General features: G+C 42.8%; 1 protein-coding gene across 1 annotated transcript; it reads left to right on the top strand.

Moving 5' to 3' along the window:
• The first annotated feature begins 1,324 nt into the window (after window positions 1-1,324).
• kctd16a (potassium channel tetramerization domain containing 16a) lies at window positions 1,325-15,083 on the top strand. The gene is made up of 3 exons (XM_084943951.1): window positions 1,325-1,413; window positions 2,485-3,963; window positions 13,811-15,083. Exons 2-3 carry the CDS (start codon window positions 3,141-3,143, stop codon window positions 14,260-14,262), a joined length of 1,275 nt encoding a protein of 424 aa, XP_084800077.1. The 5' UTR covers window positions 1,325-1,413; window positions 2,485-3,140; the 3' UTR covers window positions 14,263-15,083.
• The last annotated feature ends 5,344 nt before the right edge of the window (window positions 15,084-20,427 follow it).

Raw genomic sequence — 20,427 nt, 5'->3', positions numbered from 1 at the left:
AGGGAACTGTGCGTGTTAGTTTTTATTAGGTAGGCTAATAGTTAAGCTGTTATTAATGGGCGTCATCAATCAAAATATTCATGTTGAAATTTATTATGAAGCAAGAAAAAGATAGTTACCAAAAAACTAAAAGACAGTTGCTACACTGCTTGTGCAAAAAGCTGCAAAACACATATTGGCCCTCAAAAAAAAAAGCCGGTTCACACTTCTGCCTTTTTATGTGGAAATACAAGTGGATGAAAAGTGGTCGGGAGAAGAGGAAATCGTGTGAGGCAGGTTGTTTGTGCATGGGGACAATAATTCTGCAGAGAGGATCAGTCCTATATTATTTTTCCCTCTAAAGGCTGCACAAGAGTGCATAAATTCAATGCCTGTCAGTAAATTTGCACAGTAAAAGAGCAGCGTTTAACGAGTGAACGGGGACATTCATCACCGAGCATACGTGTGTATTCAGATTTACAAACGAGTTTTAAATAATTTAAAAGAGATATTTTGTGCATGCAGTGCGAGCTGACCTGCTTCAAAAAATCATTTGTCCAATCAGCCCACACCACAGATTACAATGCACGAGCTTCCAAAGCCCACAGCTGAGAATTTAATGTTACAGCTCATACAGATTTCTACTTCACGCTCAGCTGAGAGACATATTGTCTTACATTATTCATGCTGAAGTTGCATGAAATTCAATCCCTTTCAAAAGATAGAATCTAACCTGGGAGCTCTGCACGAACAGGAAATAAAGTGAAGACAGGAGGCAGGGAAATTGGCTTTAATGGGAGGATGAGTGAGATGAATAAGAAATAGGATCTATAGCACACACAGGAGGAGAGTCATCCCCAAGTACATTTTAGGGAATTAACTCCAAGTCGTTCTGTTATACAAGTCAAACATCGCCCTATCTGCACATGTGGAACTGCAAACAACCTGCCTTATACAGTAAACAACACCTTATGATGCTATTCCTTATCTATAGTGGCGTGCGCTTCAGTGTTGAGGGCGCACAAGCCTCAAAACATCAGGATATAATTTCAAATGTAAGCAGCAAAGCCCTCACATGACAGAAAAGGAGATCAGTATGCTCACTGTAGCTCTAAATCCCCACTGTTTGAATCCCACTCAGTCCCCTGCGGCTGCTTAGCAACCCCTCTCCAGCACAATATACTCCGAATTAACAGGGTAAAGCGTGACCGCTGCCTCCTCACAACCACGAGTCAAGGGTGCTCTCCCATCACCAACGCGTTCTCTCAGCACTGCAGCAATAAAAGCCGAGGCTTTATTACATCGTGGATCCAAAACCAAAACAACATGAAAAGCAAACACGAGACACAAAACAGTGTGAAACGTGGCTGGGGGCTCCGTGTGATGTGGGCAGCAAGATTTATGGGATTTTTCACGCACAGCGCAAACAGGCAGGTAAGTTTCAACTTGGTCCCACAGATTCGGGTGATTGTGAACCCTTGAATGGCCCTCTCTCCCCATTTAAATAATTTCTCCTACACACATCTTATATTATGCACAATATATACAACAGGAGCTTGTGACCTACATAGAAATGCACATGCAGATGATGACATGCGCTGTCAATCCTTCACCTCTGCTTTGCACCTCACATCATCCAAACTCGATTTTCCACCCCAAGAAAACTTGGCTTCAGCGCAGTGTACGCTGATGACTCTACGGCAAATTCACTGAGCAGGCCTTCAGCACTATCACACGTGCCCAAAACCTCAGCCCCCCTCTGCTGCTATATAATCCAGAATAAAATGACTCAGTAATGAGGGCTCCAACTCTATAAACCGCAGGGAGAGCGCACTAAACGGAGACTTCGTTATGATATACATGTTCAATTACCATTATAACACGTGCAGAAAAAAGTAAAAGTGTTCATTAATGCATTTCTTAAATTTTTTTAATTAGTTTCTTTAGTAAAGAGATCAGTTTCACCGTGATGTCTGACCCTGGTGCTCAAAGGTTCAGTCAGAGTGCCGCTCAGATTCTAATTATTGCTCACTCAGCTCGAGTTTTCAAGCGTAACACCGGACAGGGGTGTAGTTAAGAGTGTAGATCACGCGCAGCTGTCACACCCGACGAGCTTTCAAGTGACACGGCGACACCTTACCCCACCTCATCCATCTCACGGGATAAGCACGTCAGCTAAAAGTGTTAAATGTAAAGTGAGACTGGACGGGGGGCTGGACTGGACGGGGGGGGGGTCGCTCCAGCAGAAGACACGAAAGAGGGGATTAATCTGTGATGTTAAAATTGCGTCACACCTCATCGCCAGCTGCACGTCGCCCGTGGCCGGATCAGAATTTCATGAAAAATTGCACAGATCCCCCCCACCTCTCTCTCTCTCTCTCTCTCTCTCTCTCTCCAATCATCCCGCTTTGCGTTCATCAGCTGAAAATGTCATTTTCCTTTAAGATGATGTAAGGCATTACTACACGGGACGATTTTTTCCCATTCTCTCTCTCTCTTGCACAGCTTGGAGCACGTTATCTTGAGCCTGCCGCCGGTCCAAACATTTCCGCACTCAGCAGTTTGGAGAGATGGATGCGCGCAGGAATCCGGATCCCATTCTCCTCATCTGTGCGAGAAACCTCCTCGCGCGTTTCAGTATCTCAGAAGCCGGGAGCGTGGCAGCAGAGCGATGAGGTGCATGCACATTTGGTTTTTTTTTATTCTTTATTTGAGTTTATCTGGCTGAACTGGGGGACAAACGCAAACCAGTGACGCTCTCCACTGAAACTTGAGCGGAGATGTATTTACTTTTTTGTGCTGTGAAATTTCTGAGTGAAGTGAGTATATTACATTTATCTGGAATCAAACTAGCAAATCAACGGAGTGGATGCGTGTAACTCGACGCTGGTTAGGATAATCGATTCCATTCAAAAGAAAAAAGAAAAGGATGCATCGTGGTGGGTAGGCACGTTTACGCACGGGGTTAAAGGATGTACTGTAGACACACCTTGGGATTGTTCTGTCATGAGATACTGGATGCGAGTGCTGCAGCTTGCATCGAGATTGTGTGTTAGCTCTGAGCGCATCGGCACCGTATGCAGCTACACCCTACACCCTGAACTTCTGGGACGTTTGCTCTCCGTGATCGAGACTCGGATTTCTTCCAGGATCGGACAAAAATGGCACTGAGCGAAAACTGCAAAACGCAACCCACAAAGGAGCAAGGCTCGGTGCAAAACCCTCCATCGGATGTGATTGAGCTAAACGTGGGTGGGCAGGTGTATTACACTCGTTATGGTACACTGGCAAGCTTTCCAAATTCTCTACTTGGGAAGCTGTTCTCTAACAAGAAGGGGTCCTCGAATGACTTGTCCCGGGACCTCAGAGGACGCTATTTTATAGACAGAGATGGGTTTCTGTTTCGGTATATCCTGGATTACCTTAGAGACAAGCAAGTCGTCCTCCCTGATCACTTTCCTGAAAGAGGAAGGTTGAAAAGGGAGGCGGAATACTTTCAGCTGCCAGATTTAGTCAAACTTTTGTCATCCGAGGAGTCAAAACTATTCGCAGACGACTTGTACTACAGCGATTTGGATGATGCGTCGCAGGGCAGCGACCAGAGGTATTATCCCTCTTACTCCTTTGACAGGAGGTACGGCTACATCACGGTCGCCCTTAAAGGCGTTTGCGCAGCGGGAGGCAGAGAAAATCAAAGTGATGCCAAGGCCAGAAAGTTACCGAGAATCTTCATTAGCAGCAGAATTGGCTTGGCGAAAGAAGTGTTTGGAGACGCCCTGAATGAGAACAGGGACACGGACAGACCTCCGGACCGATACACCTGCAGATTTTACCTCAAGTTCAGACACCTGGAGAGGGCGTTTGACATGCTGTCAGAGAGCGGCTTTCATATTGTGGCCTGCAATTCGTCCCTGACCACGTCCCCGATCGCTCATTACCCGGATGACAGGGTCTGGTCCAATTACGCACAGTACATCTTCTACCGTGAGTGAAGATTTATTCCCACTCTGTTCTCTTAGAAGTGCTAACAAGCTGAGCTGGAGGCTTTCTGACCTTCAGGAGTAATCATAAGGCAACCATCACCAAAGTAAAACACAAACAACCCCAAATACGAATTAAAAATAAAGAAAACAAACGATTAAACAGGAACTAATGCCCTCCCCTCTCGCCCCCTCTAATAAATCCACATCCACATGTAATGCCTATCAGGAAGGGTGTTTTCACATGAAAAGACCATCCTGCTAGTTTGCCACTCGACAGTCAGTGTGATTTGAAGATTTACAAGGGTTGCTCACACCGCCAGGAGGCACGGTCGGATTGCAGCATTATCCTTTTAAATATTTGCATCCCTTACAGTGACTGACTTAAAACATGTGTTCTGGGTTCGAGATAAGAGGCAAACCTGCCTACGGCCCTCGGAGGAGTTGAGTCACAATGCTGCTACACTTAAAGTACACATGCGTCATGCGTAAACATGTCTTATTGCTCACATTTTTGCCAGCCGCTGGGCGATGAATAATATAGCACCAGCGGGCAGGGGGGAAAATCACATGGATGCTGCTACTGCCGCTTCTCTTGAATCAGCTTGTCTTTTCTTTTCTTTTTTTCTTTTTTTATTTGGAGACAAAGTTTGTTCATCAGCAAATAACCTAATTAGCTGCAAATATGGCTTGTCCCGTTGCGGAGGGAGGAGTTGGAGCATATGGCCAATTAAAAAGCACTTTGTTCATTATTCTGAACGGCTCCCCTTAGAAGAGCTGAATTAAATCCAGTTGGTGGGTCAGAGTTGAAGGTGCAGGGTGGACTGAGGAAGACATGACATATGGTTTGGTAATGATTTACCAATAGCTTTGTTAATATGAGGTAATTATCACAGAGGGCTCTGCCTTGACCTGAGAAAACATCCAACCAGGCAGCTAGCAGGGTTTTCCTGAGTCATTCAACATTCTGGAGCACAACAACATATGGTGTAGGTGTTCACCCCATTCCCCATTAAGAAACACTGTTCTGGGTCATGGGACAGCAGGAGGTGGAGAGAAGGTGGGAAGAGACAGGAGAAAATAAGAGCGAAGAGCAAAAACGGGAAAAGAGAGGCACAATGTAAGAAGGCAAGCTGAAGCGAAGGGAAGAAAGGGGAGGCTGGCAGATGGAGGAGAGAGCTGCCGAGCGGGAGGGATGAGGGAGTAAAAGTTGCATGAGACCTGGCCATGGGGAGAAAGAACTGAGGCAGAAAGAAGAGAGAGGCAGCGGGAGCAAAAATAGATTAAAGTAAGGATCAGACAGGGAAGTTCATTGAGGCCGTGGGAGCAGGGAAGGGGGGAAAAAAAGAAAAAAAGGGGGTGGTAAAACATGGAAGCAGAGGGAGAGACAGGCTGGGTAGACGAGGGGATAGCACAGACATAGATAGATAGATAGATAGATAGATAGATAGATAGATAGATAGATAGATAGATAGATAGATAGATAGATAGATAGATAGATAGATAGATAGATATGCATTTAATACAAGCATGAGGAGACAAAGGCCTGATCCGGGTGATGTATAGGCACATCAAAGGTAGACAGGCGGGACAGGCCTTTCTTCACAGCAGCACAGCGGCCTGCATCCACTCTCAAAACTAATACTGTAACCTGATTCTGAATGTGGGACGCTGGCTGGCCTAGGGCAGGTAGTCCTAAGCTAAGAATGCATGTAGACAAGTGCACCTTCGGGGATGGCAGAAAACAGATGTGCTTTATTGTTGTTTGTTGTTTTCAGCTGAACATTTTACTGCTCTCTTTTTATATACCCTCTCATCCTTCTAACAGAGACTCACATAGAGGGGAAAAAATGGTCAGAGGGAGGATGGGTTTGTTGAGTCTCTAAGAAGAGCAATCCAGCGCGGTAAGAAAAAAAAGAAAATGGAAGAAAAAAAAACGGAGGACTTCCTTCCAGCCTGTCAGTTTCTTAGCATCATCCGTGTTGCTCTTCTTGTTAAATGCGTCAGTTGTTTTCTGGCTCCACTGTCTGGCAGCATTAGTGTGGACTCCACATATTCATAATCTTTTCTGTTAACAGTCAGGGGACTTTTTCCTCTCATCATGTTAAGACACTCTTATTTCAGTTATTGTCATCCTCACCTGCGCTGTAGAATATGCTGCCAGCTTCTCCTCAGACTAAAACAAATTATATTTTCATCTAAAAGGGCAATCTCCTCAGGAGGCTGCAGCCATGATGAGTGATTCACATTTAACCAAGCATGACTTGGACACCTTTTGAATAAACAACTGAAACTGCTAATGAACACACAGAGCGAACAGGACTGGGATCAGTACTTTGCTTTTAGAGGCTCATCCGGTCAACCGGGATCTTGCTTTGCAAGTTAGTCGTAATAGCAAGACAGTAAGGTGATTGAAGTCATACATAAAAAGTCATCATGAGATGAAAAATATCAATTATTTAAAATCCCAAGTCAAAACTGCACAATTTAAAAGCTAAAAATGATTAAATCATAAGTAAAATATTTGATAAAAGTCAAAATTATAGCTTACTTAATCAAAATGAGAAGCGAAAAAACAGAAAAAATGGGAAAGATCATAAATTTTTGAGTGAGGAATTTAAATGTGGACGTCGTCATATGCTGACATTTTCAATTACACCCTGTGCAGAGAAATTTGACTCAGTACATCAAAATATTAACCTACTTTGAGCATTTTAATTATATCATTACACACTTTTCACCCCCCTCCCTTTGACTTGCAGAAATGGCCTTATATAAGCGATTCTGTCAAGTGACATCCCAGGCAGAGACGTAGGTTGTTTAGCATGATAGACATGTTTGCTGTTTTCCATTGGTAGTGACAACATTATCGTTGTAGTGATTAAAAACTCTAACCTCCCAGCTGGCATTTGGGACCAGTCCCCTCACTGCTAATTATCTCTGGGGAAGGAGGGGAGTGCTGCTGCTAATTAAAAAGCAATCTGTGATCCCAAAATATTTCCTCAACTGCCGTCATCCACCGAGGAAGAAAAAAAACAAACTCCCTATTTAAAGAGACACTCTAGGCACCATTACACCATAGGAGAACTTTCAGGCAATTCATAAATGAAAACTAGCTGTCATCTTGGACTAAATATCACCCTAGCCTGCTCATCGGCGAAACCAGAGACATGCTCATCTTTCCCACTTTGAAAGAGCGGCGCAGAGAGCCTTGTCAAAAATGGGAGATTTGTACAGTAAAGATGGAGGATGATTGTACTTCCTCTAGTCTGTTAATATAACTGTGCAGTCTTCATTTAAGCTGTGAAAGAGATGATGTTTGCCCATAATGGCTCCTGAACAATGGCCACAAATCGGCAGGGAGAGACAGTGAAAGTAATCAATTGCTTGGGCGTAATGGAGGCAGAGATTGGACCGTCCCTGAGCTCCCACGGAGCCTGGTTGGAGTCTGGATGGATTGGCAGCGCCTACAAGAGATGGATGGTGTTCCCATGAATAACTCATACACGTCTTAAAGAGCACCTGGGCGGAAAAATTGTTGGAAGCAAGGCGAGGTTTGTGTGCATGTGCCATTTTTTTCCATCTCCCAAAGGTAACCGAACTTTGTGCGTGACATCAGCTCATGCAGGCAATCTGCTCCACCCTGGGAGTAAAGTATGAGTTTATTAAACATCTCAAAGGGAAAATCGAGTCTTTGAAATCAATCGTTCTTTGAAAGATTATGTTGTGGCCTGTTTTGCAGCCCTGCCGCATGGTTTCTAAATGTTTGACCTTCTACAAGCTTTTCTGATTTCTACCCAGTTTTAACCTAATTTTCCTACAACACAAAGAGCTAGAACCCAACATGAAAGCTGGAATTGTTCAAGTTTAAGACTGTCTGTGCATACTGATTGTCCTCTGGTTTAAGTATACTGTAGCACAAGTGTGTGACAAACTAATAATGCAATATAGATTGTCATTGATGATGGATTTTAATCAGTCTTAAGCAAGTTGCACACTGAAATGAAAAGACTGGTCAAGCTTCAGATATTAAACTTTGTTGCTACTTACCATGTTTTACTTCAGAGAAACTGAAAAAAGATTTGAGTACATATTTAGGTCTTCGCATCACTTTTTTACCGAACATATATGCAAATAATCACATTCTTAATAACTGCTGGGAGGTTTCGTGGTGATATCTACATGTATTAGTTAGAAAAATTGCCATAAAGTGTGTGAAATTCTACAGTGCATAACTTTAAATGCTGTTTACTTGGAAAAAAGTTCATTCTCATACTCTGAGCCAGAAAGAAACCTTTCCAGTTTTATTCCCATCTTTATTCCAAAGGTCATACATCATTCATAGCCTGATTTATAGAACATTTTGTTCCAAAAAAGATGGTGAAAATCTATTTTTTTTCTAGCTGTTGAGAGTTTCTTTTCTGTTTTATTGAGTAATAAAATCCCAAATTCCCTCTGTATAGACCCTACAGTCTATATCAGCAAACTGAAACACAACTTTTTTAGCTGACTTCATCCAATAAAATAGATTGTTGTTCTGAAACATTTTGTGCACACTGCCTAAGATTCAGACATAATCGTTAACCGTTAATCAGCTACGGAGGTTTTATGATTGTATCTAACCCTTTTCTCATATTTCTCTGAAGACTCTCCCCCCTTAATGGAATTGTGCAGGCAGCACTTACACAGAAGTTATTATTTTAGTCTCTGCTTCTGCTATTTCTGCTCTTTGAATCTGCTGGAGAGCAGGTATAACAGCTCTTTCTGTCTGACATTTAACACCTTTACGATCCCTCCAGAGATACTTAATGGCTGCTCGGGTGTGAAAGTCTTCACATTATGGGCAGGACTGAGTGTTTTCTGAAGAAAAGGGGATCCCCTGTGTTGGTGTGCAGAAGGAGACCTTTGTATATTAGTCACTGGCATGTTTTAGGTTTTTTGAAGGTGTGTGGCATTCTGCAGTCACCAACCAGTTCATTAGGTTGAACTTTTGCCTTTAGAACTTCCTTAATTTTTCATGCCATAGACTGAGATCTGGTGACTGTGGAAGTCATTTGAGTACAGTGAACCCTTTGTCAAGTTCAAGGAAGCAGTTTGAGATTATTTGAGTTTTGTGACATGAAAATCCTGCTGCAAGCAGCCATCATGGATGGGTACACTGTAGTCATAAAGTGATGGACATGGTCAGCAACAATACTTTAGGCTGTCTTTTTTTAAAGACATTTTAAAGACTTTATTTAATCTTGTTACAGCAGCACAAGGGTCAGGAAGAAAAAGTGAATTAGAAACATATTATAAAAAAATAAGATGAAATAGGTATAATAGTGTACAAAAATACGTACAAATATGCACAAATTGTTACTATATCGAGTAAGACCCTGTATACTCAATGCTCATGTGGAACTAAGCGACCAAAAGAGTTCCAAAAAGTCCCATTGTAGCTCTCTTCACGACAACACAGACACAGGTTGGTTCTTTGAAACGGGCGTTTATTACTTGGGCCTTCTCTCCTCGGCTTCACCATCACGCCGATACGCCATTACGCCAATACGCCGTGAGAACTGGTCACGAGCGAACAGTACAAACCAATTAGCAACTTTACAGTACACATATTAAGTCCAAACACAAATAAAAACATTTCTCAAATGACAAATACCTCGTTGGCTGCTTGTTCTGAAAAGAGGTCCTTAAGTCCTTCTGTTGCTTTTTCTTTTAGCAAACTTTTAGCTTAAAATCGCTTCATGAGAGACATCTGCTCCCTAACAGTCCATGCAAAGTCTCGTGTACTCTCGTTAAGGGTATTCTCACGAGACACTAGCTCTTACACTTTACACATGTACATTTCAAATAAAGACATCTCAACACAAACTATATATATTCATGAAATTATGTAACTTATTATAAATCAGTCATCTACATCATGAAATCTACACAGAACATTTTAACAGCATTTACAATTGTTCCAATTCTATGAGCCCGTTTGAACTGTAGCCTCAGCTTCCTGTTCTTAGCTGATGACACTTGCACTTGCTATGGTCTTCTGCTGCTATAACCAATCTGCTGCCATGCCATGTAGACGGTGTCTACATGTCTAAATACACCTAGCTGCTGACATGTGATTGCCTAATTTGATATTGGAGGTAATAAACAGTTGAACAGGTGTACCTAATAAAGTGGCCAGTGAATGTAGTTTATAAAGTATGCACAGTCTCAATGTTCAGTGTACTTTCTTAGATTTCCCTCTTTGACTAAAACCAACCTGACAGGGAGAGGGACCACAAACCCCTACCCCCCACGTTCTCCTGAGGCATCATTTAAGGGATGAATAGAGCACTGCAAACTACTCGGGACACGTCCTCCCTTCATCTCGCTTCATCAGTGCTTGTGCAGAAGAGGGGTGTGGCTCTGGGTCAGAGGACAGGCCTACAGGGAGAGGCTGATATAGACATTTCAATCTGCCTGCTATGCTTGTTCATCTCCCTGTCAGGGAGACACTCAGCGGACAGCCACCCTCTGACTCGGGAGGGGAGAGCACCCGCTTGTCATTAACGATCAGCCAGTCATGCTGTCACTGTCCTCATGGAAGGGAGATAATTTGAGCCAGAGCAATGAAAAACAACAAGCCATGCTTTGTGTCCTTGAATTAGGTCACATAGTGCTTTTTTGGGACGGGTTACCCCAACTTCCCAGCTCTTTCTCATCACTGCTGCTAATAATGGTTGTTTCAGTACATTAGGGTGGCTGCATGGAGGTAATTAATATTGACAAATTCAAATGTATGCAAATATTACAGACTTTATTATACACGGCAGGAGGTTTGACACAAACTGCTGAAGTGATACTTCTGCGGCAAATAAGACTATCTTGGTGAAATGGATTACCCTCTCCGTGTAAGGACAACCGCTGCCTTTGCAAGACAATTCTTTATTTTTCTGCTCCAAGGACATGCTGACCTAAATTGTGAGCTAACAAGCATGTAAACTACACTCTTCCCGAGGCAGGAAGATATATATATATATATACACATATTTGTGTAACTGGATATAGAGGTTGAAAAATATAAGATGAGAAAGTTGTATGAGCTTACTCTCTGAATAGCTGCATGACGCATGAATATACATATTCCTCCTCCAACACCAAGTTAATAAACGGGCCAATTTTCTAAATTTTTTCTTCTTTTTTTTTTTTTTGTTTTGCTTCACGCCCAAAGTCTTGGCCTGAAAATATTATTTCATAAGAGAAAACACAGCAACTGAAGCTTCATACTCTCAGGTCTCACAGGCTTCTCTTGTGTTTGCACAAATAACAGACAGTAATGAAAGCAAACAGAAGCAGACATGTTTATTTCAGAATTTTTAAAGTATCTTTGTGCCTGACTCCAACAGCTTTGATGCGAAATGGTCTTTGTGTGTGTGTGTTCCAAACTTTCATCCGTGTAGATTGAGGGCACAGTTCACACCATATTCACATTTAAAAAGCAGATCTGGGTCACTCACATCTGAACGGGACATAAATTGCATTCTGGCCTTGTGGATTTGTACTATAACAATGTGAAACTGCTGAGCGATGACTCTTTCTTGTTGCCTTTTTTAAAAAAAAAGTCTTTTGCCTCTCAACTTTCACCACATGATTGTGCAGAGTCTCTTTCAGATTGCATGACTGGAGCACGGCGCTGCTCTGCCTTTAAAGCTGTCATCATCAGACACCTCTGATGACTCAGTTTAGGAGAACAGTTAAAACCAATCTCTCCTCCTCCCCCCAGCGTCTGGCAAGAATTCCTCTGACATTTTGCATTTGAGTTTGTCAGATCGCTGTGCCTTCAGTCATGTCCTACTTTTCTGCCATTTAAAACCTTTAAACACCTATAAGCGAATGCACAGTTCGCCGGAACTGTGTAAACCTGGCCTCTGCAGGCACGGGGACAAGCGTTCCCGCTCTCCTCAGAGGTGGAGAGGATACCCGGTGTGACAGGCCTGCTCGCGCCCCGTGCTCTGTGCAGAGCTCGACTCCCTCTCTCTGTGTTATTTATGAGAAGTGCAGGCACAGCCCAAGTCTGAGGACCAGCCCTAGTCAGTTAATGTGGTTGGAATATGAGCTCTTAGACGGGGTGTATAGATCTGAGAAAAAAACAAAAAACACATTACAATCAATGTCTTCCCTGAAAAGATACCAGAGTGTATCACACCCACCCAGTTGGTTAAATGCACCTGTGTTTCCTGAAAGTCTCTTAGTTGTTTACTGACTAGGCTCTGACAGCAGATATAAGAACCTCACAACTTCTCCCCAAACGCTCAGATTTGTCTTTGTGTTACTGGCCGCGTGGCAAGAGCCCATTTCCGTGTCCATGCTCCAGCAACATGAATTGTTATGGAAAACAAAACTAAAAAGGCAAAAACAGGTGCTTCTCAACCTCATCGGCGGCTTTGATACAATCCATTCCCCTGCATGGGCTCAGAAATTTCATGCTGCTATTATTGGGTGTTGGCTAGTTTCCTAAACGGGTTTCCCCCTCTGGACTACAGCATCCATCCATTTCGAAACAATGCTCAGCCTCCTCCTCTTGATCCTCCTTGCTAAAGAGCCTGCATCCATTTGCCTGGTGCTGTTTGTCTGCCGGATTCAGTGGGATTCATTTTGTGGAAAGGGGAGGGGTGGGATTGGCATGCTGATTGGCCTCTTTACTCATGGATTAGCCATTAAAAAGCTGTTAGTGACTCTCTCACTATCAGCGCAATGCAATCATCATGCTACAGATAAGGTCATTATTACTGTCTGCGCAGAGAGGTTAAAATCCCCCTTGAACTATGCTCAGTTTAAATTGGCGCGTGCACTGGAGGGAGTAATAGACAAATTATTGCTCCCTCTGAGATATCACTGCTATGTGGTCTGCATGATAACACTGGGGGGAAAGCCATTAACATGTTTCTGTGTCCACGAGTTTATTCCTTATATGCTGGTGTTTACGCATTTCAACCTAAATGAGACATACTGTGGCTATTTTTGGAAATGAAAGACAGCTACAGTGTTTGCTGCCTTTACTTGAACACTTCACAAGCCAGCGGGCAGTACTGTACAGTCCATAATTAGCCGTGTAGGAGGATGCGAGATGAGACAAGAAGAAGGTACGGGCAGAAAAACAAAAGACTACAAAAAAAAATCTTTAGTTTGTACCTGTTTGCTGCTCGCTGCAGAGCGTGAGTCACTGTTCCCAAAATTCATGATAAGAGATTGCAGCACATCAGAGGTCTACATACATCCACCCATCCTGCAACATGCACTGACCTGACTCTAACACCAGCTGAGATAAATTGTGCTTTGTTTGCCTACATTTTCCTGGCCCGGTGGCTCCCCCAGAGGTGTAAAACATAATCCCAGACTTATTTGACTGAGTGATCCGAAAACACAAAAATCATGCGCCACCTCCTTGGCAGCCAGGGTTACAGCTCCAATAAGAAGCTGCAACAGCAGAGCAGATTGCTTTGGCTCCGAGACAAGCTTCGCCTTGGGAAAAGGTCTTTAAGGGAGTCGCACTGAGCTGCACTGAGCTCCGAGGTTCTCCTTATCAGGGGATGCAATATGCACAGCCCACCAGCTCTTTGAAATTCAGCAATTAAATGTCAAAGCCAATACCTCGCATGTTCTTACAGCTGTGGCCTTCTTTGAATAATTGAAAGATACTCGTGTGGACACCGAAACTGCTGTGCAAGCATTTGTCAGCATTTGCTTGTTCACTCCAACTGTTTCGGTCGATTACTGTGGGGATTTGTCTCCGTAAAGACTGTTTGCGGTGGTTTTCTGCAAACTGCATGTGGTCGGACCCCACTGACAAACCTTTTTGCATTGTCTTGTAGGCGGACCTTCTCGGTGGTCGTCCTCTCACTGTGACTGCTGCTGCAAGAGCCACAAAAGCGAGCGCGAGGGAGAGAGCGGCACATCCTACAACGACCTCTCCACGTCCTGCTCCGAGACCCAGTCAGAGGCTAGTTCCCCTCAAGGAACCGTGATCTGTGGGCCTGTGAGCCGGCACTCCAACATCCAGACGCTGGACCGGCCGGTGCCTAAAGGGCCGGTTCACATGCTGCAGCAGGCGGAGATGCGCCGCAAGACTGACATGCTCCGTGTGAGAACCTTTGGAGTGCGGGAGCGAGAGGCTGCGAAAAGGAAAGCGAACAAGGAGAAGATGACTCCCGAGCAGGAGCTGGAGAAATGTATCCAAGACTTCCAGCGCATTAGGATTCCCGATCACTTTCCGGAAAGGAAGTACATGTGGCAATCAGAGCTTCTGAGGAAGTACCATCTCTAAATATAAGTATGGAGGAGAGGCAAGAGAGAGTGAGAGATGGTGCCGTAGTATCATTTAACCATCAGTGGAGAGCATTAAACTGCATAGGCAATACACTGCACCCTCTAAGACACATACTGTACTAGAAAAAAAACAAAACAAAACTGTGGCCACTTTCCTGCCAGGATGACTAGCCAAGCACACACAGTATGAGGCAGTGTGAGTCATTTATTTGTGAGGTATGCACAGTGTTGTGTACGATATGCACATGTGTAAATCAGGTTTCTCCTGCTGGGGCTGACATCACACACACACACCCTGTTCTCGCTTTGCAGAGCTGAGAGGCAGGAAACACTACCACTGACAACAAAGCAACCTCAGGGGCAACATCATTTCAGTTCATCAACTCACCACATACTGTATGTGCAATAGCCCACAATAGCTGTTTTCTAAATGGATGTACCCAGATGGTGCTGTGAGTTAGCAACGGATTATCACTATACTTCACCGACGCAACATATACTTATAGTACGCTTTGAAAGCAGCACTGCATGTCATTTCACTCTTATCATAATTATGCAATATCAAGCAAAGTTTAAATTCACCGTTTCGTGTGACAGGTAAAAGTGGCGTGTCAGGACCGAGGCCGACTTCACCGAAGAAAGCACTGCCTAGATCTGTTTTGCCATTGTGAAACTTTTTGTCCATTGACGTCATTATGTGTTGGATAGCTGATGTTGTGTAGGTAGAGTGTATTATGCCAATGGATACTGATCTAATCCTTGATTGTATGTGTGCATAAAAAAAGTAAATAAATGAGTAAGAATTCTGTTCCTTCATAATGAGCCTTCTTCAAAAGTTTTACAACTTTTAACAAATGATGATCTTCCTCCCTAACCAGAGTTGCTGGAACTCAAATTGTGTACTTCAGTACTTACACTCGCTATTTTGTTTCTAAGAATGCTTTAAGAGATTGATATAGCTTCTGGGTCTGAGAAGCCAACGCAGCAGTACCTTTAACCTGCATTCCTTCTAATGGCCAGCAGCTCATTTTGTAACTCATGGTGGTTATTAGAGTCAGAAAGAAGGATTATCCAGGGTGTGTGTGTACTTAGTTTTACAATTAAACCTGCCCCTCCCTCATCATGTCCTGTCTCAAAGCACCAAGACTCTGATGGCAAAAACGAGACGCTACTTCTATCTTATATATTGCCTGTGGTTTACTTTAACAAGTATAGCTACTGAAAGTGCCCGAGTATCTACGTAGTGCAACCTGGTAACTTGTGAGGTCAACAAAAAGGCTATTGTGCACAGATATGAATAGAGTCGTACGTTCAACGTTTGGTTAATTTTTCATGCCTACCTTGAAACTGGTGATCCTGCTTTCAGGTTTTGAAGTTGCATGATCATCCGGTACTGTGTGAAAGCCTTGAGCCACTCCTCATTTCTTTATATTTTACTTCGAATGAGCATAGGGTGCTTTGTGGCCTTAAAAATTTTGAGGAAATTGGACATGTAGAAGACAAACAAAAAGAAGATGTGGCAGGCCTAAAAAAATAAATACATTCATGTTCTTAAGAAATGGAAAAAAATCCAAAAGAACAGACCAAACAGTCAAAACAACACAACTGACAAAACTGTTCATCTGCTCAAGTTCCTCAAAGGTTATACTGCTAATATATCTGGTTAGCTAGCTCAGTGCTGTAAGCTAGTAATTCTTCTAAAGTAAAGCAGTATCCTGTGTTTTTAAGCTAACGTGTGTGTGTGTTTACTTTTACAATTAAACCTGCCCCTCCCTAATCATGTCCTGTCTCAAAGCACCAAGACTGATGGCAAAAACGAGACGCTATTTCTATCTTTTATATTGTCTGTGGTTTACTTTAACAAGTATAGCTACTGAAAGTACCCGAGTACCTACGTAGTGCAACCTGGTAACTTGTGAGGTCAACAAAGAGGCTATTGTGCACAGATATGAATACAGTCGTACCTTCAAAGTCTGGTTAATTTTTCATGCCCACCTTGAAACTGGTGATCCTGCTTTCAGGTTTTTATGTTGCATGATCATCCAGGCTACCATCTTTGCTACTATCAGCTTGTTGCTAAAACTTAACAATTTGTTCCCATTTCTGTGAATCAGTGAAAAATGCCAACAATAACCTAGTTTGTCAATAATCTAGTCAATAACCAAATGTTATACTAAAAAACAAGAGGCAGTTTTCTCTATTAACACCACATCTGAGTATTTAGTTGACATTTGTTGTGTGTTGCTCCAAGCAGCTTGCTGAGCTTAGACTGTTTCAGTTTTTTCATGTAAGCCATGGTGTTGACATCAACAATTCATGGGGCCCATACCATCTGTTGTAGGGCTAATTGCTGTTTTTGCAAAATAGCTTTTTATTGTTTTGATTAGAGTCCTTGTTGTGCTGGAGACCACAAATTTGATCACATCTGTGACTATTTTCACTAATTGAACTCCAGATTTGCAGGTTGTAACTTGTTTCACCGTAAATTTCTTCTTTCCAACTCCTCTACAAAGAAAAACCTTCAGTCAGATGTGGATATTTTTAAGTTTCATTAGTCCAGAGTACCTACCTATTTTTTAGAATCCCAATTTTGACCTGATGGGCAACCCTGGAAGTCAGCTTAACCTGTGTCATGTCTGCTGTGCTCAGTCCTTGGCTGACCGCTGTGTTTCTAGTACTCAGTCATAGGCCTTTGTGCTCGTGAAGACCTGAAAGAGTTAGACAGCACGTCTGTAAACAATTATATAAAACCTCTGCCTGTAACAGACTTTGCTGAGGCAGGATGATCACATCGTCGTTTTGACTACTCTTACTACGGTGTGAATTTTTTTATCTTTTCAGCAACATCACTGTTTCAGTATAGCTTTCATTTCCCTTACAAAGCTGTTTGTGTTTTACTTATTAATCCTATTCCTGTTTATTAGCATTAGTATCCAGTGGTAATGGACACATTGTGATCTGTACTGAGAGTAGTGACCAGGTGGATAAGAGCCTGGAGAGGTGGAGGTATTCTCTGGAGAGAAGAGGAATGAAAGTAGAAGCGAGACAGAACATGCAAAGAGTACAGGTAGTGAAGATGGATGGAGTTAAAATACCCGGGGTCAACCATTCAAAGTGATGAATAGTGCATAAGAGAGGTGAAGAAGACATCGCAGACAGGGTGGAGTGGGTGGAGATAAGTGTCAGGGGTGATTTGTGATGGAAGAATAGGAGAAAAAGTGGAAGAAAAAGTTAAAAATATGGTAGTGAGACCTGCTATGATGTATGGATGGGAGACAGTGGCACTGACAAAAAGTAAGGAGGCAGAGCTCAAGGTGGCAGAGTTGAAGATGTTAAGACTTTCATTCAGACTGATGAAGACAAACAGGATTAGAAATGAGGCACAGCTCAGGTTGAGTGGTTTGGAGACAAAGTTAGAGAGGCAAGGCTGAGATGGTCCGGACATGTGCAGAATGGGAATGGTGGACATATTGAACAAAACATGCTGAATATGGAGCTGTCACGCTGGAGGAAAAGACAAACACCACAGGGAAGACTCATGGATCAGGACAGGGTGAGATGGATGATAATCTGCTGTGGCAACCCCTAAAGGGAGCAGAAGGAAGAAGGATAAGACCAGTATTTGATGCGTATAAACAGTACACTTGTTTCCTTTTGTACAAATTTCTGCAAACTGGTTTGAAAACATTTTTCTTTAAATGTAATCTCTGTTCTGCTTATCCAGGTATATTTATTAAGCAGCCATAACAGGGTTGTTACAATAAACAGTACTGTTTGTTATTCATAGGTCGACTACACAGATCATCGAAGGCGGATGCTGACATAGTTTTAGATACAGACGTTTAGCGCAGTATCATGTCTGCAGTTGTTTTCACTTACAAAGTCTGCTTCTGACACCAACACCTAAAAATGAAGTATGTAAATACGCCTTCCATGTCCTGTGTTCCTCCACACAGAGATGCCTTATAGATTTTCCACATACAGAAGCTTGTCTGCGCTGGAAACAAAACCATGCTCCCTTGAGATGCACTGCATCACCTGCTCATCCCACACAAACTGGCTTCATTTAAGAAGTGAAATAGATCCCTGCTTGTTGACATTTTAATGTCTGCCTCATCCTCTCGAGAGGATCTTAAAGAAAGGTGAAGAAAACCAGAGCATAGAGAGCACTATTTTTAGCAAACAGATTTCTGCAGTGTTCCTTACTGCATCTGTAAGGAGCGAGGCTTAGGGAGCGCATCACTGCAACCCAAAAACAGCCCCTGCGATGATAGATGAAGACCTGCTTCTCTCTTGAGGCAGCCAGTGTCCTCCAACACAAGTTCCAAGGAAAAAAGCTTTGTTATAGGGCTTGGTGATTTTTGCTCTGTCTGCAGAAATGCATTTGATAATAACCAGATTATAAGTGAGGAAGGGAAATACCTCTCAAGAGCTTCCATCAGTTTCAGCTAAGACATAAATGCAAACTGGAACCTATAATCCTGGGGCAAAAAAACATCAGCTTACACCCATATGTTAGAGAAAAATTCAGGCCTGTAAGCCTCTATTAAAGTCCTTTTAACTGCTCTGTAACTAAGAAGTGATATGGGTGAGGATGTAAATGGGCTTTCTGAAACTCGCTAAAAAAATATGCATTAGATCCGTAATAACTCAGCAACATAATGAATTTGTCATGGATATCATGGTCCTTCCGCCTCTCCTGCACTCTGCACCTGCACTGATATCTCTTCCTCTCAGCCGTCATTCAACAGCACCGCAGCATGAAATCTCTTTGAAATTCAATGTCCCTTTTCCCGACTTTGAAAACCACATCCGCTTTGGATGACATTTCGCCTCGCACAATCTGAATCCTAATACCTCAATGGAAGAAAAAAAAAGAAAAAAAGAAAATCAATCATTCTGTTTTTGCATATCAAATATGCACAACATCACAGTGTAGCACGGCCCAGCCTGGCCCTGCACAGGTGACCTTGCTGACATATCCCACAGAACCACCTGAACACGGCCGGCATCGCTCTGCTTTCCTTACAGATCAATACCCTCAGATCCTGGCCCAGGCCTTTCTAGTCTTTATAGACAGTCGATAACCAACATCCTCCTCAAGGATGCAAGCTAACATTAAATCTTCACTCAAAAAGCATCCCTGCCACCACTAACTGCCCTCAATTATCTGCCAGGGCTGCCTGCAGGCCTTGCATTACACGCAGCAGCTTTCTTCAGCACGAGGCAGGTCTGACAGCATGATTACAGCCCTCGTATTAGAAAATTACAGCACAGCCTGTGAGGATTCAGGAGTGGGAGAATTACCCTGATTATCAGATATTAGGCGACCAGAGAAAGGATGTCATTCACAAAAGAAATAATGGGCGTATGATGTAAAACCAGGCAAACGGGATTACATATATTTTTTTTCACACAAGGACTGTGAGGATTAGGCTTTGCATTGTGTGAGATTTAGATGAGCCTATGTTGTTCTTCCTTATGTTATAAATCCAACCTGATAACTGGTGTCATTGTTGCAACAAGAAAGATGTATGCAGCTATACAATAAACAAGCCTATGCTCTCTTTTTTTTGACAAGCTTGGCATAAAAAGAGGAATTATGCAATTTTTCATTCTTCTGACAAAAAACAGTTCTTAAGGGAGAGGTCTTGCTGTGTTTCCATAAATATCCATTTTCAGCTCATTCGTCTAATTTTAGATGACTGACATCTCTGGGTTTTATGGGGAAGTGAATGGAAATGTTTCCAAGTTAGGATTTATCTCCTGTGTTAGTATCTTTGTTTATTTGCATCTTTCCTCATTGCTATGGCAGAAGAGGGTATTCCCAGGATTGCGCCACAGTGTCCTTTGATAATATGATTGTGCACTGAAAAAAAAATCTTGCAGCTCATACTGGGGTTTTTGTTTGTTTGTTTTTTTAATGTAAAGACCACCCTGGAGCCCTGATTTCCCTTCAGTGTCATATTACTTGATATATGTAAGTTTTCACTGTCTTTTATGACTGTAAATGGGGCCGATTTTCCCTTGCATGCCACATTGTGCTGCGAGCTGTGATTATACTGAACTTACATACTGTCTCGCACATGCATAGAGAGCCTGCGGGGAAGTAGCTATGGAGAAATGGGAGCCAATTTAGAGCTTCCGAGTGCATTTTTGGGGT

Source organism: Perissodus microlepis, chromosome 2, assembly GCF_051167445.1.
Source record: "Perissodus microlepis isolate ML-2025 ecotype Zambia chromosome 2, ASM5116744v1, whole genome shotgun sequence".
In the NCBI taxonomy this organism is placed as follows: domain Eukaryota; kingdom Metazoa; phylum Chordata; class Actinopteri; order Cichliformes; family Cichlidae; genus Perissodus; species Perissodus microlepis.
Note: the sequence above shows the minus strand (reverse complement) of the source record. Positions and strands in the feature narration are given on the sequence as shown.

Coding starts and splice junctions, on each gene's coding strand:
- kctd16a (XM_084943951.1), top strand. CDS start 3,141: ATGGCACTGAGCGAAAACTGCAAAACGCAACCCACAAAGGAGCAAGGC. Junction 3,964..13,810: donor CGCACAGTACATCTTCTACC/GTGAGTGAAGAT, acceptor ATTGTCTTGTAG/GCGGACCTTCTCGGTGGTCG.